We start from the raw sequence: 20,620 nt of genomic DNA, 5'->3' as shown, positions 1-20,620 counted from the left end.
GGAAAGAGTTGATTATGGCTCTGAATTTACAATCAAGATCTGTGCTGGGAGGGTCCTAACTTTATTGAATACCATGACCTCTTATGATATAAAACAAGGGATTACATTTAGCATTGACAAAATTTTATTAGTTGAATTACAGGAATACTCTTTTTTTTTTTTTTTGGCAGTATGTGGGCCTCTCACCGTCGTGGCCTCTCCCGTTGCGGAGCACAGGCTCCGGACGCGCAGGCCCAGCCGCCATGGCCCACGGGCCCAGCCACTCCACGGCATGTGGGATCTTCCTGGACCGGGGCACGAACCCGTGTCCCCTGCATCGGCAGGCGGACTCCCAACCACTGCGCCACCAGGGAAGCCCTATAGGAATACTCTTTGTTCCAACAATCAGACTATACTTTCACAGAACTGAAATGTTTCTCACTACTTTTTACCTGGCTCATTCTCATTCATTTTTCAGATTTTAATTTTAAATATATCCTCAGAGAATCCTTTCTTGTTCCCCAATTAAAATCAGAGCTTTCTGTTAGACTCTGGCAACACCTTGTACTATACCATAAGATGTGTCACAAGTAAATTTAATTGCATGATTATTTATTTACTAAATATCCTCTATAATAGATTATAATCTTCAGGAGGCAAGTGTTTTCAATGTATACCCAACAACTGGCACAGTACCTGACAAATGGTAGGTACTCAGTCAATACTTGTTGAGTGAATAAAACATAAAATTTTAAAAAATGGTAAATGACTCACCAGTGATATGGATATGATTATTTTTAGTAGATCCATTGGCAGTTGTGGGAACTTCTGAAAATGCTCTGGCTGTGCTGGTGAAGGTGTCACCTAGGGATATAAAGGGGATATCTGATCTGATCCTAATGACCATCTCCACCTGGTCAAGAAGTGTAAAATTGTGATTGGACTTCACTTGCTATTAGCAAGGGCTCAATTTGAATGGCCTAAATGCTCCTAAAATATTATCTGTAAAGTTTACTAAGGACCAATTTATGCAGGACTGGTATCCTAGGATCTGTCTAACAGTTACCAAAGAGTGAAACTTCCTACTGGTTTAAAGAAAAAAAAGAGAAACAATACAGCACATAAAACAAAATAATATCTGCTAAAGAATCTCCATGAGAAGTGGTTATGGGAAAATGTCTGAAGTTGGTATCATGGAAAGATGAGGCTTATCCATAGTAGTCCAGGTTATCAGAGGTCCAATGAATCAAAAGACTGATTCTTCCCACTCTAATATGTTTGATAAGATCAATAAAAATTCCTTTGCAACATCTGAGTAGACAAATCCATGTCAACAAATCATTCCATTTTCAAATGGAAAACTAAAACTTAAAATGCGCTTTAATGGATTTATTTGGCCCCCAAGTGCTATTATGTAGATTTCATTTTGAAATAAAATAGAGACAAATCTAAGACTTGGTCTCTGACTATCTGTTTTGAGTGACTGGGAAGAATTTTGGTTCCATCCATTGTCATTTTTATGATCACTGTCGTTTTCATCAAGATGCACTTTTAAATACCTGAGATTGGCTTCGTTCTCATTTTTCCACCTCTAATTAAATAAAGCAGACCACAACCTTCCCTGACACTAAATTTTCCCTAAGGGCTCACCATGAAGTGTCGAACCTGCCCTTTAGGGGGATGGACTGTACGTTTCACTGGGCATCCATGAAGCTGCTAAAGGAAGAAGATAATGGAAAAGTTAATCTGTATAAGACTAATTATTTTATTGTCTCTTCTTGACCTTTAATTGAACCTAAAAATTCAGCACACAGTAGAATGTCCCAAAATAAAGTGGGAGTTGAGGGAATGCTTGTGGTCCAGATGTTTCTAATAGGGAAGGTTTTGATCACAGCCATTTAAAGCAGGAAGAAGAAACGGAAGAAAACACTAGGAGAGGTTTTTCCAGCCCCAGAGAGTGTGTGACTGTTCTCATGTCTATCCCACAGATGAGCTAAAAGAATGAAAGCACAGGTGTGTTACAGTGGCCTTCAGTAAAGAAAAGATACCAATAGGACTTTTTTTTTTTAAACATCTTTATTGGAGTATAATTGTTTTACAATGGTGTGTTAGTTTCTGCTTTATAACAAAGTGAATCAGTTATACATATACATATATCCCCATATCTCTTCCCTCTTGTGTCTCCCTCCCTCCCACCCTCCCTATCCCACCCCTCTAGGTGGTCACAAAGCACCAAGCTGATCTCCCTGTGCTATGAGGCTGCTTCCCACTACCTATCTATTTTACATTTGGTAGTGTATATATGTCCATGCCACTCTCTCACTTCGTCCCAGCTTACCCTTCCCCCTCCCCATGTCCTCAGGTCCATTCTCTAGTAGGTCTGTGTCTTTATTCCTGTCTTACCCCTAGGTTCTTCATGACATTTTTTTTCTTTTTTCCTTAGATTCCATATATATGTGTTAGCGTACGGTTATTTGTTTCTTTTGTGTCAAGACCAAAACAATAAGCAAAACCAAAATAAAATAAAACAAACATTAAAATCCCCCTTAGCCTGACCCTTTCTTGGTTTCTCTCTAGATGCCAGTGGCAGTTACAGCTGCTGACAAAGGTATGTTACCAGGCCCTTTGGAAGAGCTGAAAGTCACTGCTTTCTGGGGATTGCTCACAGGACAGTCTGTGATAGCTGCTCCACTTGGGGTCATCCCCCAGGTTAGGGTAATTCTGTATATAGCTGTTTTGAGTTTGTCTAGGTCAGGGAGATGTTCTTATCTTCAATATAGTTCTATGACCCTGTACATGTGATCTTGATCATTTTTGTTCTAGACAGAATGCCAAGGTCTACAGATGACAATGGACTGGGTACTTTTTTAATGCCAATTTTTAATGTTTAAGCCATTAAGCCAGGAGTTTGATTGACAAAGAGCAAAACCAACTAAAAAGAAATTGGAGCCAGGCCTGGATTTAGGTAAAATTATGAAGAAGGCAGTTTGTTCTGGATAACCTTACGGATTTTTTGCCCAATATGGTGTTTCCTTTACTTCCTACTTTTAGGGCCTGATGCCTTTATTTCTTATGTCTTCAAAGTCTGTTTGCAAGAAAGGATATGATAAATTAATTTATGCTAAGATATGAATGGTTTAACAAGTGCTATCACCTTGAGAGAAATGGGTATTTAAAAAAAGATTTTCTATTTTATGTTTATTATCAGCGAGTCAATATAGAACACTTGTAATGATCAGTTATATGTGGGTACCAACTGTTTTTTCATTAAATACAGAGCGCCAGTCTTTTCTGGTCAATTTTGATTTTCTCCAAACAAGAAAACCAAACATAATACAATTTCAGGAGATGGTAATACCATCAGTATGATCCATCCAAATTGCAAAAATGGCAATACTTAACTTAAAATCATGTAAATTATTTGACCATTTCATAAAATTTCTTGTTGGCCTTCTGAAAACTTTTCAAGTATAAAAAGATCTCAAAATATGTGTGATAAAATTGAATTACAAAATCCACTTTGGAAAACTAGGGAGTTATTTTTCTGATTTTGGCTTTAAGATTTTTCAAAATCTGTTAAAAAGAAATAAAGAGGAAAGTGTGTTCAGAGAGGCGAAGAAAAAGAAGCTTCCAGCTGATAGACTTAACATGTCTGAAAATATTTCAGTAATGTAAAGGAAACACTTCAAGAGCAAGAATATATTACAATTAAGAGCGTTTCAGCAAGATTAAGAGATGGGCAGTTCTTGTATTAACTGCTCCCATAGGAGAGAGGTCTTCCTGAAGAATACCAGTTTATAGAATCCTCAGTAAGATAGAGCTGGCTATCTCCAGTGATTTATCTTTCACTAAAACAATACTTTTTCTAAAAGCTCACCCACTCCATCATTTAGATATCCAATTTTTAGGATGTGTTAAACACTGGCTACTCCATCTGCCATTCTTAAGTCTCCTTGGGAGTCTCTCAGCAGAGTTAAATTATTATTGTCCTTTAATTGATTGAAATATTCTGTGTTCTTCAAGGTATCATCATGTTTGTTAAATATATAGGTTAATTCTCCTTTAAATTCTTTGAGAACACATTTTCATCAAAATCCATGAATGAACACTACTTTGACATTTGGATGATAAACACCAGCTTGATGGATGACCTCCTTAAGTACATCACCATTATTGGTCGAAAATATGAACATAGGGATATGGTGTGGTTAGAGTTTCTCAAATAAATTCTTATATCCCTCCTTTAGCATAACATCAGTTTCTTCCACAATTCCTTTAAATTTAGCTTTTGATAAAGGTTATTCGACAAGGAGACTCTGTGAACTTAGCATACCATTCTACCATAAAAGGGTACTTCTATGGTAAAAACAAGATCACATTGATAGCATTGTCTTTTTCCTTGAGTTGCAATAACTTTTTTGTTTGTTTGTATTTTGTGGTACGCGGGCCTTTCACTGTTGTGGCCTCTCCCATTACGGAGCACAGGCTCCGGACGCGCAGGCTCAGCGGCCATGGCTCACGGGCCCAGCCGCTCTGCGGCATGTGGGATCTTCCCGGACCGGGGCACGAACCCGCGTGCCCTGCATCGGCAGGCGGACTCCAACCACTGCGCCACCAGGGAAGCCCAGAGTTGCAATGACATTTTTTGACATTCATTTGTAACCAGCTTACAGTTCTCAATAATATTATGACATGTTAGGCATCCTTCCCTTTGTAGGAAAATCCTTACTGTCATGATTATCTGGTTTGGCAGCTCCTCTTTTGACAACATCACAGATAATTTCTGGTACTCTTATAGGGTTCTTGAGGCAAACTGAACTTTTCTAAAATGCTGGCATGATTTTTATATGTACAGACTTTATATTGAGTAACCAATCTTCCTTAAGACACTCTGAGTTCTGCCCTTAATTTTGTCCTAGAACAAAGGCATAGGGTGGCAAGCAATAATCATAGATGCAGGGCTTGGACACAGAGATCTCACTGATCTTGGTCTTCTGCCCCAATTTTTTCTTCAAGGGGAATATATACTGGGTCAGCATCACCTCTTCCATCAGGATGCAAATACTGGCACCAGCTACTGTGTCCACTCTTGCCATGATCACTTAGTCCATAAATGGGACCCCCCCTTATGCTCTTCCTAACAAAGATGACATTTACGAGCTTTGGAAGTGTGGGGCTTGTGTACTAACTGTGAAGCACATGGAGCCCCCAGAAACTGGTATTTTAACAAAGGATAGAATTTTAAATCAGAGGAATAAATCTTTAATTTGAGGCTGACCTAATGAGGAATTAGGTGACAGAATGGGAGCAGAACAGTGTTTTAGATAAAAGGAAAATGGAAAGAGATGTGATCTGAGACATATAAGATTTTAGAATTTGAAGATAAGAATGGTGAGTTTAGAGAATCAGCATCCTGGCCAACAGGGAATGGAGGGACTGAAGAGATTATGGTGCAGCCTGACACAGGGCCCAGCATCGTTGCAGGTCCTGGCATTGCTGTGTCCCTGCCATTGACCCTCAACTCCTCAACTCTAGCTTCTCCATCACCCTCTGCCTATGGAAAGTAGAAGGGGTTGTTATGAAATTATTAGGCACAACTACCAGGAACTTGAGGAGAAACAGCCAGGGCCAGGGACAGGATAAGAAATGTACTTGTAAGATTTAAGAAGAATACATAAATTTTGAAGAATATGGGATGCAAGGTCAAAGAGCAGAATAAAGACCTCATGTGAGATTGATAAGAGGTACTCTGAGGCCGGTTGTGTGTGTGTGTGTGTGTGTGTGTGTGTGTGTGTGTGTTTGTGTGCACATGTGGTGACAGTGAACTTGATGATTTTGGTAATGGGATAAATTGGAGGCTTAGGGACCCATGGAGACTCATATCATTTTTCTGCTTGCCTAACTTAGACAGACAAACTGATTTCAATGTGGCTTTAGGCTCCACTGGGCCAGATGGATGGCAGGAAAAACCAGAAAGAAAAAAATAATTAAGCTTCAATTTTCTCCTCTATGGCCTGATCACCTGTGTCAGGATGAAAACGTGTCCCAGGATGTTATTAAGCTCATACATTTTGGGTATTTAGAAGTTCAGATTTGGTATCCCCATTTCATAGATGGTTACAGTAAAATATGCATTACTGTTCTAGACTGTAGGAAATATGGAAGCTGAACTAGGATTAGATTCCAACACTCTTGAATTGCAGCCAAGACCTCTTCAAGTTAATAAATAACAACAAAATAATATATTAAAACATACACTAATAAATTTATTGTAAATGCAATGTACTCAGAACTTCCTTGTGACATCCAAATATATAAGAGCTATAAAAATGCATGTATAAGCAAATATCCCATAGAATGTGTTCATAAATAGCAAGGGCCCTAGAAGCACTGCTAGTGGGTTTATTTCACTAGAAATCCATCCATTATCATTCTTTTTTTCCCTCTGAACGTTTTATAAATCTACTGAAGTAAACATATTGGAAGAAAAAAATCCCATTACCAATGCCTGACACGAATCTTGCCAAATGCATCATCTAATATTGGATGTCATATTGCAGTCCAATCCAATGAGTAGAAACATGTTTCAAAAACAGTTTGGGACTGAGCAATCAATATTAACTTGTTGGATCCTAACGTGTTTTTGTGAATGATTATAAATAGAGCAACTCACTGTGGGGAATTTTTTCTCTAAGCTTATGGATGAAAAATGGCAAATGGTTAACAAGATCTTCTTGCATAAATAAAAATGTGGGTTTTCACTGGCAGGAAAAAAAATTGTTTGTTGGGTTTTAGAGTCCCTTCCTAGATTTCACAATTTCTAAGGCTATTTTTATGGTAAGAATGATAAAGAGATGTCTGAGGATAGATGAAGTTTTCAAGTGGGGAAGGACAGAAAATGTGAAGAATTACAATAGTTCATTTCATTATGAAATCTGTTGAAAAGACCAAGAATATACTTGTGTAAATTAGGAAGCACTTGCAAGCAAGACCCTTTCAATTTTCTAGTTTCTGGGGCAAAAAGTACCTTGGGTGGCCTCTTTGCTTCATATTGATGGGATGCACGGGATTAAAAGGATTTTATTCTGGGCACACATGCTATTGTAATAACAATTTAAATAAAACAAATAAATAAAAAGCTCAAAACTTTCAATTAAACAGATCATTTCTTTTCACTGTGTGTGTGTGTTTTTTCTTCCTTGCCCAAATGTACACATACCATTTCAATCATTCAACAAATATTTGCTGAGCACCTACTGTTGCCTGCCACTATTACAGATGTTAGAATACTACAGTAAACAACAGAAAAAGATTTAGGTCCCTGTTCTTGTGTATCTTACATTCTAGTATAATTTCAATAGACAATCAAATAATTCAAATCAACAAAGGAAAACATCAGATGCTAATTAAAATATGGGATAATTTATATGCAATCATAGTATAAATTTAAGTTGGAGTCCAGCTTTTTCCTACAACAATGTCCAATAAATTTTTTTTTTTTTTTTGCAGTATGCGTGCCTCTGACCGTTGTGGCCTCTCCCATTGCGGAGCACAGGCTCCAGACGCGCAGGCTCAGCAGCCATGGCTCACGGGCCCAGCCGCTTCACGGCATGTGGGATCCTCCCGGACTGGGGCACGAACCCACGTCCCCTGCATTGGCAGGCGGACTCTCAACCACTGCGTCACCAGGGAAGCCCTGTCCAATAAATTTTTACCCCCATTGTTACATGATCTACCTTCCCTGTAACCAAAAAGTATTAATTCATTTATTGATTCGACAGTATTTGTTGAGCACCAACTCAATACCATGCACTATCTCAGGCACTGTGGATACAGGTAAACAAACAAAAAAACACTTCCATGGAACTTTCTTGTATTATAGTATCAAGAATAAAGGGTGGGCTTCCCTGGTGGTGCAGTGGTTGAGAATCCGCCTGCCGATGCAGGGGACGCGGGTTCGTGCCCCGGTCCGGGAGGATCCCACAGGCCGCGGAGCGGCTGGGCCCGTGAGCCATGTCCGCTGGGCCTGCGTGTCCGGAGCCTGTGCTCCACGGAGGGAGAGGCCACGGCTGTGAGAGGCCCGCGGACCGCCAAAAAAAAAAAAAAAAAAAAAAAAAAAAAGAATAAAGGGTGACAACTAGTGTAGGTAGAGTTTCAGCATAGTTTATTATCAACAACTCAATTTTATGTTAACATCAATTTTATGTTTAACATAGGATAAATGTTAATCTATTAAGTATGAACTTTCAACCCCAGTCTAATGCTTTTTATTATCAATTAATATCTGATTGGTAAAAAACTCCCAGCTTCTACCCTTTTCTCTGTAGCTTAGTACATTTTGGCTTTTGTTTTGTTTGGCTTCATAATATCCATTGACTTATTATCTCATCCTACCCCCAACTCATACACACAGATTTTGGAATTATTAAAAATGACATTATAAATATTTACTCCCCATCCCATCCCTGGTATGCTCATTCAAAAGCAAATGCTGTTCTGAATGTTGTCTATTATTCACTTACTTATATATATTTTAAATTTTTATCACTTATTATGTCTAAGCCATATAGTGTTCGGTTGTACTTGCTTTTAATCCTAGAGATTATCATAGTAAGTGAAGTAAGCCAGCCAAACATCAGAGAAAGACAAACACCATATGATATAGCTTATATGTGGAATCTAAAACAATGATACTAGTGAACTTATTTACAAAACAGAAATAGACTTACCCATGTAGAAAACAAACTTATGGTTACCAAAGGGGAGGCGAAGGGAGGGATAAATTAAGTGTTTGGGACTAAAATATACACACTACTATATATAAAATAGATAATCAACAAGAACCTACTGAATAGCACAGGGAACTATACTCAATATCTCATAAAAAATATGAATGTAAAAAAAGAATATATATTTAGATGTATGTATAACTGAATCACTTTGCTGTATACCTGAAGCTAACACAACATTATAAATCAACTTTATCTCAATAAAAATTTTAAAAAATTTAAAAATTAAAAAAAATAAAATTTACTTTAAAATATCATTCCATATATTGTCATTTGGCATTTACTTTTTTGACTCAATACAGTGTTATTAAGATTCATTCATGCTGTCATACATGGCTGCCATTCACTCATTTTTCATTGCTCCATAGTATTTTATGATATGACTATACTACAGTTTATTTATCCACCCTCCTAACTATGACCATTTAGATAATTTACAGTTTATTTTTTTTTGTTATTATGAGTAGTGTTTTCCCCCCAACATTTGTGTACATATCTCCTGGACACGTATAATAATAATTTGTTTTTTGGGGGGTATTTATCTAGGAGTAGAAGTGTTGAATTGCCTGCTATGAAACTCTTCAGCTATAAAACATAATGCCTAAGTGGTGGAAAGAGATGGTACCAATTAATACCCTCACCAGCAACATATAACAAATTGTATTAATCTACATCCTATGTAACACTTGGCAATTCCAGATTTGTTAATTTTTGCAAGTTGATTATGTCTAAAATGACTTCCTGAATTTAGTCTTCACTGGCATGTCCTGATTGTTACAGAGGCTGAGAATCTCTAGATGTTTTCTAGCTACTTGTGTTTCATCTTTTGTGATGTGCCTATTTGTTCATTTCCTACTGCTTTTTGTCTTTTTAAAACTTGGTTTGTAGGCATTCTTTATATATTCTTGATATAAAGTTTTGAACCTTTGTTAACTATATATTCTTGATCCTTTTTCAAATATGTGTGGCAAATATCTTCTCCCAGATTACAGTTTGCCTTTTTTTAAACTGTCTTTAAGGAGTCTTTTGATGAAAAAAATTTTCTTAATATTGTATTCTAATTTTTCAATTGTTTTTATGGCTTTATGTCTCTTGTTTAAGCCCTTTCTTACCCCGAATCCAGGAGGAAGTTTACCCTAATTTTATTACATGTTTTAATATTTAGCTATTTTGATATTAAATTTTGTGTCAAAATTTAGATATCTTGACACAAATATCTTAAACTACATGGAGTTTGTTTTTGTGTACTGTGCATGGTGGGAGTGTATTTTAACATGTTTTTCTTATAAAAAATCAATGTTCCTGGGTCCACTTGCTGAACAGTCTCTTCTTTTTACAGTACTCTGCATGCCACCTTTGACATACATCTAGGTTACACTGCCTTACGGATCTCTTTGTGTGCTCTCTCTTCTGATACTGCCTTTTCATTCCTGTATTTGGGTACTGAGTTCATGGGTGTCTATTATACTATCAACGTATTTGTTGAGAGAAATGTGTTACATTAAATTATAGAGCATCATGCCCAGACTAAGAATAAAACTGTGTCATGAATTAAAGATTGTGATTAATCTAAATCTGTGAACCTGAGGTCCATAAAAGAGATAAAATAAATAAATTATGCTCAAAGAGCGATATTACACAGGTTCCTTTTCTCTCTTTGATTTATTTCCTAAGGACAAGTTCCTTAGGAACAGTGAGACGACTGACTGAGCCAGTGGGTATAAAAGACTTTTAGAGGTTTTCAATGTACAACTTAGACGCTTTTTAAAAGGGACATACACATTTACTCTGTGGCAAAGGGCTCGGGAGTTAAATTCAGAAGTCCTGCACCTGTGGCATCCAGGTTTCTCTTCGCTTTAGCCACATCCTTTGTTGCTTCCCACCATGCTGATCTTTGTCTTGTACCACTAAGAGGCAGTATATTTCCTTTTCAAATCCTGTCAATACCTGCTAAGGCAGCATCAGCAGACCCTGCTGCTACTTGGTCAGATGACAAGTAACAAACCATTTCTGTGCCTCACACTGGGCTCTCTTTTCCTTTTTCTTTTTCTTTTCAGTGATATGCATATTCTAGCTAGTTCCCTCTTTCCCCAGATCTACTGATAGTTTGCTTTTTTATCTCTACTTTACTCAGATGTTGCCTTCCTCAGTAAGGCCTTTCAAGACCACTCTATTTAGAAGGGCAATGCCCCCTCACCCTTGATTCTCACTGTCTCCCTTCTCTGCTTTATTTTTTCTGTATCACTTAACACTATTTGTCTGTCTCTCTTCCACCAGATTTTGGAACTTAGGTCTGTTTTGTTTACAGATATATCCCTAGCAACTACAACAATGCTTTAAACATTGTCAATGCCTTGTAAATATTTGTTAATATGATTATAAACAAAGCACACAGTAGCTGTTCAATATGTGTGTTGAGTAAATGAATGAGGCCCAGAGTACTCCAAGGGACTCACAGTTACACTTACAGTATTTGGCGTCTTTCCCACTGGAGGTCCAGGAGTAGTTGAAGCCTCGAGTAGTCAGGTCGTAACTGCTGGCTGAAAGACAAAATTTTCAGAATTCCACTTTCTTGTAAGGCTGTAGTTTAATTTTACTTTGATGTGCTGAATTTTTAAACTGTATGACTTTGGGGAAATCTGAAATTGAAAATATGCTTTGCTACACAGGAACACTAGCTGGCATAATAAGCAAAAGTCTGTAGTTTACGTTTAATGCCAACTTGCCACTGATTTTCCTTCTTTTTCTGTTCTTGTCACCAACTCAGATCACTGGGAGTATTGTCAAGATTAATATTACCTTAAAAATCCCATGACAAATGAAAAATACAATATAATAACAAATCACCAACCCATATTTTAAGATTACAGTGATTGGCATATCAATACAGAGTCACCAGATTATAACTTGCCACAGAGTAACTCAAAACCAAAATATCAACATCAAATGAAAAAAAGATAGCATTTTGCCCAAACCTCAATATTATCATAGCTGTAGTGTTGTGTTGTCTCTTTTGAGTCACATGAGGAAAGCCTTGCTATACTCACTTTGAGCACTTGGAGGGGTGACGTTTGGAGTCGATGTAGTCACATCTACAAGGGCTGTTGAAGATGGAGCTGGATACCCTACTTTGAAAAAAAATTCCCAAATTGTCATAGGTATTTACTTTCACACGTTTAAATATGCCACTATGCTTAAAAAGGGTGGCACGTAGAGCATGGAGTGTTAAGAGTTGGAAAGAATCTTAGTGAATACATACTCTAATGGCTTCATATTATAAATTATGAAACTGAGTTCAAAAGTCCTACGCTTGTGGTTACACACCCAATATTCACACTTTCAAAATACATTGTTTTAGCATCTACTGTGTGCAAGACTATTCGACATGCAATGAACAATGAAGACAAGGTCCTCACCCTCATGGAACTTATCTTGTAGTGAATCTGCACAACTGTATATAATAGTTTCACATACTAAATATGGTTTCATATTTACTTCAATTCTTAGCTTTCAAAATCATCTCCATCTTTATAAGCCATCATATTTCCCATTCTTCTCCCTCCCTTCCCCCCCAAAATGAAAGACTAATTCATATTCATTTGAAAATATCTCTGGATATAAAGCAAAGTAGATCGAAGAAGAAAAATACCCTAACCACAGCACACTGAAACATGTTTACGTCTCTAGGGAAGACAAATCTTTAATAGATTTTTTATTTATATGTACTTCTCCTTTGTTCCAAAACATGTTCATGGTGGCTTACATAAATATGCAAGTGCGAGAAGATAAAAGAAGTGGATAGAAAGAGAAAACAAGGGCAAGGAAAAATAAAGTTAGAAAAAGAATGTTGAGTTTTGTTGAAACCTGACTGGAGATATTACATAAAATGCATTTCTTGATGTAGTGTTCTCTTAGTAGATATGGACTGCACATTTGGTCAGAACTTTCTAGTAACAATGCTAAGAAATAAAAAGTATATGTTATGCCATTGGACTTCCCTGGTGGCGCAGTGGTTTAGAATCTGCCTGCCAATGCAGGGGACACGGGTTCTATCCCTGGTTTGGGAAGATCCCACATGCCGCAGAGCAACTAAGCCCGTGCGCCACAACTACTGAGCCTGTGTTCTAGAGCCCATGAACCACAACTACTGAGCCCATGTGCTGCAACTACTGAAGCCTGCACACTCTGCAAAAAGAGAAGCCTCCGCAATGAGAGGCCCGCGCACCGCAACGAAGAGTAGCCCTTGCTCGCCACAACTAGAAAAAACCTGCCCACAGCAACAAAGACCCAACGCAGCCAAAAATAAATAAAATTAAAAAAAAATCAAATATCTATCTATCTATCTATCTATCTATCTATCTATATATAAGTGTATGTTATGCCATTGATGAACATTATAAGATAAATACAGTCAATTTTTAAGAGAAACACAGCTATTCTTTTCATTATGATTAAAAAAATTTTCTCCCCAGTCTTTATAAAAAAGATACTGTAAAATGTGTACAATATTCTCAACAATATCCTTACAGTATGGCAGCCAATATGCTCATTCACCCTCAAGCTTTAGTTAGTAGTGAATAGCCTGGCAACTTCCCAGGTACCTCAATTCTGGGAAAGGGCATGCCTTAAATAGAAAACACGGGTAATCAAATCTCTGAAAGAAGTATATATAAGATAAATAAATAAATGGCATCGTGGTTCATAAGAAGCTCACAAAAGAGATGACCAACAACAATCGTTTTACAATGTAGCCTACCAATGAACACCAAAGACATACTACACACCAGCTCCATGAATACAGTTAGATACAGCGAGATGTGTTATAGGCTGCCTCACGTGATGCTGTATGAGGAATGAAAATGGGCAGCCAGCAGCAGGATGGGCAGAAAAACGTGTTTTAAAGACAGGATATGCACAGCTTCATTTATCCAACAAATACTTATCGAGTTCCCACTATGTACTAGTATTGGAGACAAAGTGCAGAGAATGAGAGTTTTTGCCCTGCCCTTGTGGAGTATACAATTTAGTGAGAATAAAGGTCAATATGGCAGATTACTGGCTGGCCACCAAACCCAGTCCTCTTCTTTCTGGCACAGAGAAACTACACTTCCTAGCCTCCTGTGCAGTTAGGTGTGGTGGCCATGTACCAAGTCCCAGGCCATGGACTGTGAGTGGGAGTGATGGTTGTCACTTCAAGGCTTGTCCTATAAAATATCCCACATATGATCCTCCATGATCTTTCCTCATGTACTATCCAGGTATTATGACATAGAGTGACTTGGAAGTCACAACTAAAATGTGATAGAGCTGCCACAGCATGGGTTACAGAACAGAGCACTCAGCTACTTGCTTGTCCTTTTATTGGTTCTTTCTGTTAGGATAAATAAATTTGTATTATATCAAGTATAAATGAACAAAATGAAATGTTGGAATTTGTTGTTACTGTAGTTTGTTTTCTTTCCCTCACAAATAGTATAAAGAGAATTGCAGCAGAAGATAAGTACTATGGTAGAGAAAATGCACTGTGCTGTGGCATTCCAGAGGAGGAACACATAAATAACCAAGACATGTGAGCTCGGCGAAGGCTTTCTGGAGGAAGTGACGTATCAACTAGGCTTGAAGGGTGACAAGGATTAGCCAGACTAGCTGGAGAAAGGGGGCAAGCAAGGAGCAGAATGTTCCAAGCAGTGTGGACAGAAAAGGTGGGAGAGAACGGAAGCCCGATCAGAATGTTGAAGGCACTCTGAGAAGAACAGGGATGAGGATAGAGAAGTAAGAAGAAGCTACATACTTAAGATTCCACGGAGGAATAATATCCAACTAGTCCTTAACAGATGCTCTGGCCCCAGGGTAAGTGAAGGGTGGCCTGGACTATAGCATGAAGGCTGTGGGGAAGAAGAGAAGTGGACAGGTTTCAAGTGTGGGCTCTACAGGCTTGGTAAATGGCTGAATGTAAGAAATTAGGAAGAGAGAGAAGTCAAAATAACTTCCAGTTTTCCAGCTTGGGCAGATTTTTGGACCAAGGCATCATTATCTGAGAAAATAAACAGAAAAAATAGCTTTGGAAGGCCAAGAGGCACGAAGATGAAATAAATTTTGGACAGATTGATTCTGAGTGCATATGAGACATTCAATTCCACAGGGTTGAGCATGTGAGTCTGAATCTTAGGAGTAAAATTAGGCTTCAAATGAGTATTTGTGAGACATCAGCATGTAGACAGTAATTGGAGTAACTGAGAGCGCCAAAGAAGATGGGTCCTGGCAGGAGAAAAGGAGATTGAAAAGGAGCACCCCAGGGAGGCAGGAAGAAAGCCAGGGGCTGTGGCTTAGAGAAGCCAAGGTGACAGAGGGTTTCCAGACGCAGGGCCAGTCAGTCCAATTCAGCAAATATCTGAGTGAGCGCTATGTGCCAAACGCTGGGTCAGTGCAGTCAAATGCTGCCAAGAAGACAGATTCCCTTCTAGCTCTTAACTGCTAGGAAGCCATTGCATTAGACTTGCATACAAAGCCTAAGAGACAGATTTGCAAACCACTTGGAGATGTGCAAAAGCAGTGTAGCTTAGCTATTAAAAGCATGAATTCCAGAGCCAGATACCGTGAGCTGAAGCCTCGCTTAGTTCTAAGTTAAATGTACGATCTTGGTAAAGTCTATGGACCTGTCTCTCTTTCTTGTATTCCTCGCGTCTAAAGTAACAGTACTTTTCTATAGTGTGACTGTGATGATTGAGAACTCATCACTTGTATGAATTCTCGTAGAAGAATGCCTGGCATGAGGTAAGCACTAAAAAGTAATCTTAGAAGCTATACAACAGGTCATCTGCAGTTTAGTTCAGGTGCTGAAAACACAAGCATATCGTAGCACTAGACGAATCTCCTGATGAGTTCTACCATTGACCCACTTTCCCTGGTCTTTCTAGAAGGATTCTGATTCCACGTAACCAATCCCTCCCTCCCCAGGCTGGCCCAAGTCAAGAACTACGTTCCAAAAGGCTGCACCAGAAAAGGGCTGTCTGGGGTGAAGAGAACGGCAGCGTGCTGGGCATTAGCTCTCTGATGGCATACTGATGCCTACTGGCAGAGTCACCTGCAGCTCTCCTCTTCCACCTCACTGAGCCCCCGGGGCTCAGATTCTTGTGCAGTCACTGTAACTTCCAGCTCACTGCGTCCCACTGCTCATCAAGACAAACGGCAGGAAAAAATGCACCAAAAGACTGGCGGCAGGATACATGAGGTAGCTGCAGGGCAAGCTCAGATTGTCTCAAACTGAGTATTGGGATCACATTCCTGGACACCCCAGAACTGCTCTTAGGGAATTGAGCCCTGGCGTTCTCCCACTGGCCCACCCTGGCCGGCAGTCGAATAGCAAGGAGGTCAGCTGCTGTTCACTCCCTGTGAGCATTTGGCTGGCTGTGCTCCACCACGCCCTCTAGAGGAAGGCCCAGGAAGTCTCTGCATCAAGAGCAGCTGTGATTCTCCTCTGCAGCTGGCTCGTTAGGATTTTAAGAACCTATGGATCACAGAGTGAATCTGAATTTCTTTCTCTCATCGAGATGGCTTTATCTTTGTCCCTCTTTGCAGTAATTTCTTCAGTTATCTATTTTTAAAATTTTGTAAGTTTACCTCGTAACCGTACAAGACAAAGTAAAAAATGCGTAGAAGAAAACTAGCCATAAGTAATCATTGGATACTGTGGGATACTGAGAGATATGATGTGCTCCTCCTGATTAATATAGGAAGAAAAGGTGAAAGAGGAAGTGAGGAGGGGAAGGCAAAAAGAAGAAAGACTATCCACGTTTTAAACAATTCTCAGAAGGATAAGAGAAAGAATGATCCCTTTACTCTGGAACTCTGTTCCTTGTATAGGAGAAAGTGTGCCTTTCATTGTCAGTCATACTCTCATCAGTCATAGTCTCATCTCTTATCTCCCTTCCCATGGGCAAGCATCATTCATTCTTCCTCCCTCCCCCACTCTCTTCCTCTCACTGGGAGAACTGACCTTCACAGTATTCACCAAGTGACTTGGTAAGTAAAAGTAGAAAGGAATGGTTTTAACAGCGGTGATACATCATAACAATGGTGATGATGATGATGAAGAAAAAGAACGTGGAAGCAAAAATCAGAGAACTTTGTATTTATTTGTGAGCTACCACCATCACCTAGAAATCTCAGTCTAACGTGCAACTGCCAGCCACCTTTGAAAATACTTTTTACTTAGAAGGAACAGACATTTTCCAATTGTCCACACTGGGTGTTAGCACTGATTAGTAGTAACATATGATTTAATTCTGGCAGGATTCACTGGAATCCTGATGAAGTATGATAACTGGGAATTTCATTTGTATTAAAAGGACTGATTAAACGTTCTCTTCTAGAGGTCAGAAAATAACGTGACATAAATCCTTACTTACTGCAGGTTTACTGCAGGGGAAGAATTCATTCGTTTGATTCCATCTAGCGAGTGTTGTTCCTGGACCTGGGAAGAGGAGCACTGCCTCGGGCACGCATGCTGCCTTGATCTTTGCCTCACTGTGTCTCTTGCCTGGTTTAGATAACGGCCCTACGTTTCCTCTCACAGGCAGGCCTGTGGAGTTTGTTGAGGGCTGAATCAGTGCCATAGCTTCTGGGAACAAAAGGATCAATGACAGCTATCACTCTCTTGAGGGAGCCCAAAGTCATTTCAGTCTTATTCGTCTCCAGCTGAATTTTGTTTCGGTCTTGGCCTAAGGGTCTGTGCCAAGTTGCATAGGTTATTTAAAGAATGATCCCTTTAATCTGGGATTTTGTCCATCATGCAGAAGTCAGAGCTGAAGCCAGCTAGAGATTAGCTTTACACGATGGTTCAAGGTTAAGGACTCTTGGCATTACATGACACAACCTCTAACAATATCAACATTGTTATCTCTTGCTACTCCCTGCCTACATTCTTTCACTTATTCACCAAGCATTTGGGAGCCTCTAACTTCCAGGCCTTGTACTCGGCACTGGGAATACAATGATTAGCTTCCCTGGAGTTTAAGTTCATGGAGGATATGGACATTAACCAGAGAATCACATAAACCAATCCAAACATGAGAACATTTGAAGGAGAGAAGGCCTAGTCAGAGTCCCAGGAAGGCTGCCCTGAGGAATGTAGAGGGAGAATGGAGGCAGGGGAGGGGCTGTGGGAGATTTAAGGTAGAGGACACAGCAAGTGCAAAGCCCTGGGGCGGTCTACACACTGTGGTTTAGTATTAGTAATGTGTGGTACTTGTCTATTCCAGGGCTGGCCCTTTACAAGCCCTCAGAAGTGTTTGCTCTGTGTGTTGAACTGAACCGAGTGTTGTCACAGTGCACATCCATGGTCTCAGCAGCAGCAGAACAGTGATCAAACTGTGGCACGCTGGTGGCAGCCAACGCTGTTAGTTTCTCTGAGCTGTTTTCTTTTGTTTTACTTCTGTTTCTGAAAGCAATCCCTTCCTAGAGCCTGACCTAGAGATTCTGTAACTATAAGAGGACATATGTATCTGCCAATCTCTTGACATCAAGTACAGCATTTTATAAGACTTGCCTTCATATTCCTTTCAGTCAAGTCTTTAAAAGATTTGTATTACATATTTCAGCATGCGAATAAGCCATACTTGCTTTTTGTCTTCTCTGTTTTAAGGTTATGTGTACACTCACAATATGGCAAAACCTCTTCAGCATTCAATAGTTGGTTTTATATTATGAATTACTATGTAATATGCCAAACCCGGTGATAGACAGTTGTTTGCTTTGTTTGCTGGTTGTTTATTTCTTCTTCAGTTTGAATGTTTATTGTTATTTAACCTTGTACATGTCCAGAGGTACAAAATAATGATCCTTGGTTTCCAGGAATGATGAAGGGGTTTAGAGGAAAACACTGCTTAGTACAAAATGGCTTGCTATATTAATTCATAAACAGCCATGAGGTTAGATGAGATATGCAACCTTTTGAAGCCCATTTCTATTAAAACTTAAAATGCTTTTTCACTAATGTTAAAAATTACCCCTTTATGTTATCACCAGAAATTTAATGAAGTCAGAAGACAGCTCCAATCAACTCAGAAGACAGCTCTGAGTTAGATGGAGGAAACAGAGATATGTTCTCTAAGAGCTAATTCTGGTTGGCTCCTTGTGACATTAGGAAGCAAAACCCAATCTCTTAACCTGGACTCTTGTCATCTTCCCAGTGACCATCACTCTCACTGCCAGAGAGGGAAAGGCAGGGAAATGCTAGAGGCCCCATGTGGATTAATTTGGGGAAAATATTTTCCAAACAATTTAATTATTTAACATCGGCTACTATGTGCCAAATAAAAAAGACAGGTGAGCCGTTGTGATGTAAGTGGAGAATAAAGGATAAAATGGTAATGACAACAACAAAAAAGAAATAGTGATTTGGTCATTGCTTCCTCCTTCAAGGAATTAAAAAATACAAGTAAAAGTACTGATTTATTTCAAGATTAATTTTGCTCACTGGACTCTTCTTTTGATCCCGGCCTACTTCTTGGACTGGACTGTGTGAGCCTTAGCTTTAGAGTTGCTCTTTATGCATTTTTACATTTCATACTCTTAATAACCATGTGAACTAGAAAATATTACTTCTGCATTTTTTTAATATAAGAAAACAGTATTAGAGAAGTGAAATAACTTGCCCTAGGTAACCGAGCTAGTAGGTGGCAGAGATAAGAATGGAACCCAAGCCTGTCTGACACCAAAGATTATATTCAATCCACTCTGGTAGCCTTAAAGTGTAGTTGCTTTACGGTTTATCACAGGCTATTGAATATACTTCATTGTGCTGTATAGTAGGACCTTGTTGTCTATCCATTATACACAATAGTTTGCATCTGCTAGTCTCAAATTCCCAATCCACCCCTCCCCCCCTCCCCCTCCCCATTGGCACCCACAAGTCTATTCTCTATGCCTGTGAGTCTGCTTCTGTTTTGTAGATAAGTTCATTTGCATTCAATACCCTGTGATACACATAATGGAAAAAGAATACGAAAAAGAATGTATATTTATGTGTAACTGAATCACTTTGCTGTATAGTAGAAATTAACACAACATTGTAAAACAACTATACTTCAATAAAATAAAAATTTTTTTTAAAAAAAAAGGGGGCTTCCCTGGTGGCACAGTGGTTGAGAGTCCTCCTGCTGATGCAGGGGACGCGGGTTCATGCCCCGGTCCGGGAAGATCCCACATGCCGCGGAGCGGCTGGGCCCGTGAGCCATGGCCGCTGAGCCTGCGCGTCGGGAGCCTGTGCTCTGCAATGGGAGAGGCTACAATGGTGACAGGCCCGCGTACCGCAAAAAAAAAAAAAAAAAAAAAAAAAAGTATAGTTACCCTTGTTAACAGCATGGAAGGAAACGCTAGAGAGCCCAAGGCAGATTAATTGGGGGGAAATCTTTGAGCACCAAGGTTTAGCCGTGGAAGAGCTCAGTCATGGTCCCTAACACACAACCACTCAAAACAGAAGGCCTTTATATCCTCTGCTTTTCTCCTCTCTCCTCTCTCCCATCATCACCTCTTAGTTTCCTGTCATGAGACTACCCAGTCTTTGGGCTGTGACCAGGTGCCTTTTTCTTCAGGGAGCCCTCTTCTGCTCTTTCTAAAACCCCTTGTTAATCACTTTCTTCTTTGTACTTTAGAAAATATCCTTACCCCACCCCCAAATGTTTATGGAGTTACCAATACTTATTGAGAACCATGTGTTATCACTGTTCTAGGCAATGGAGAGACATCAGTAGACAAATCAGACCAAAAAATCCTGCCCTCATGGGATTTACTTTCTTGTGGGGAAAAGCCAGACAAGTCAATTATACAAGATGTTAAAAGACACTAAGGAG

At 39.3% G+C, this 20,620-nt stretch overlaps 1 protein-coding gene and 1 pseudogene across 1 annotated transcript in view; both read right to left on the bottom strand.

Moving 5' to 3' along the window:
* Window positions 1-20,620, bottom strand: part of CD96 (CD96 molecule) — an 83,455-nt gene that overhangs the window by 3,114 nt on the left and 59,721 nt on the right. The window contains 4 exon segments of the mRNA XM_007454812.1: window positions 754-843; window positions 1,630-1,695; window positions 11,237-11,308; window positions 11,825-11,893. Coding sequence (XP_007454874.1) covers window positions 754-843; window positions 1,630-1,695; window positions 11,237-11,308; window positions 11,825-11,893 — 297 coding nt within the window.
* LOC103068436 (cytosolic 5'-nucleotidase 3A-like) lies at window positions 3,775-4,844 on the bottom strand (annotated as a pseudogene).

This window comes from Lipotes vexillifer, unplaced genomic scaffold (assembly GCF_000442215.2).
Source record: "Lipotes vexillifer unplaced genomic scaffold, Lipotes_vexillifer_v1.1 scaffold416, whole genome shotgun sequence".
Classification (NCBI taxonomy): Eukaryota; Metazoa; Chordata; class Mammalia; order Artiodactyla; family Lipotidae; genus Lipotes; species Lipotes vexillifer.
This window is presented reverse-complemented; position numbering and strand designations above follow the sequence as displayed.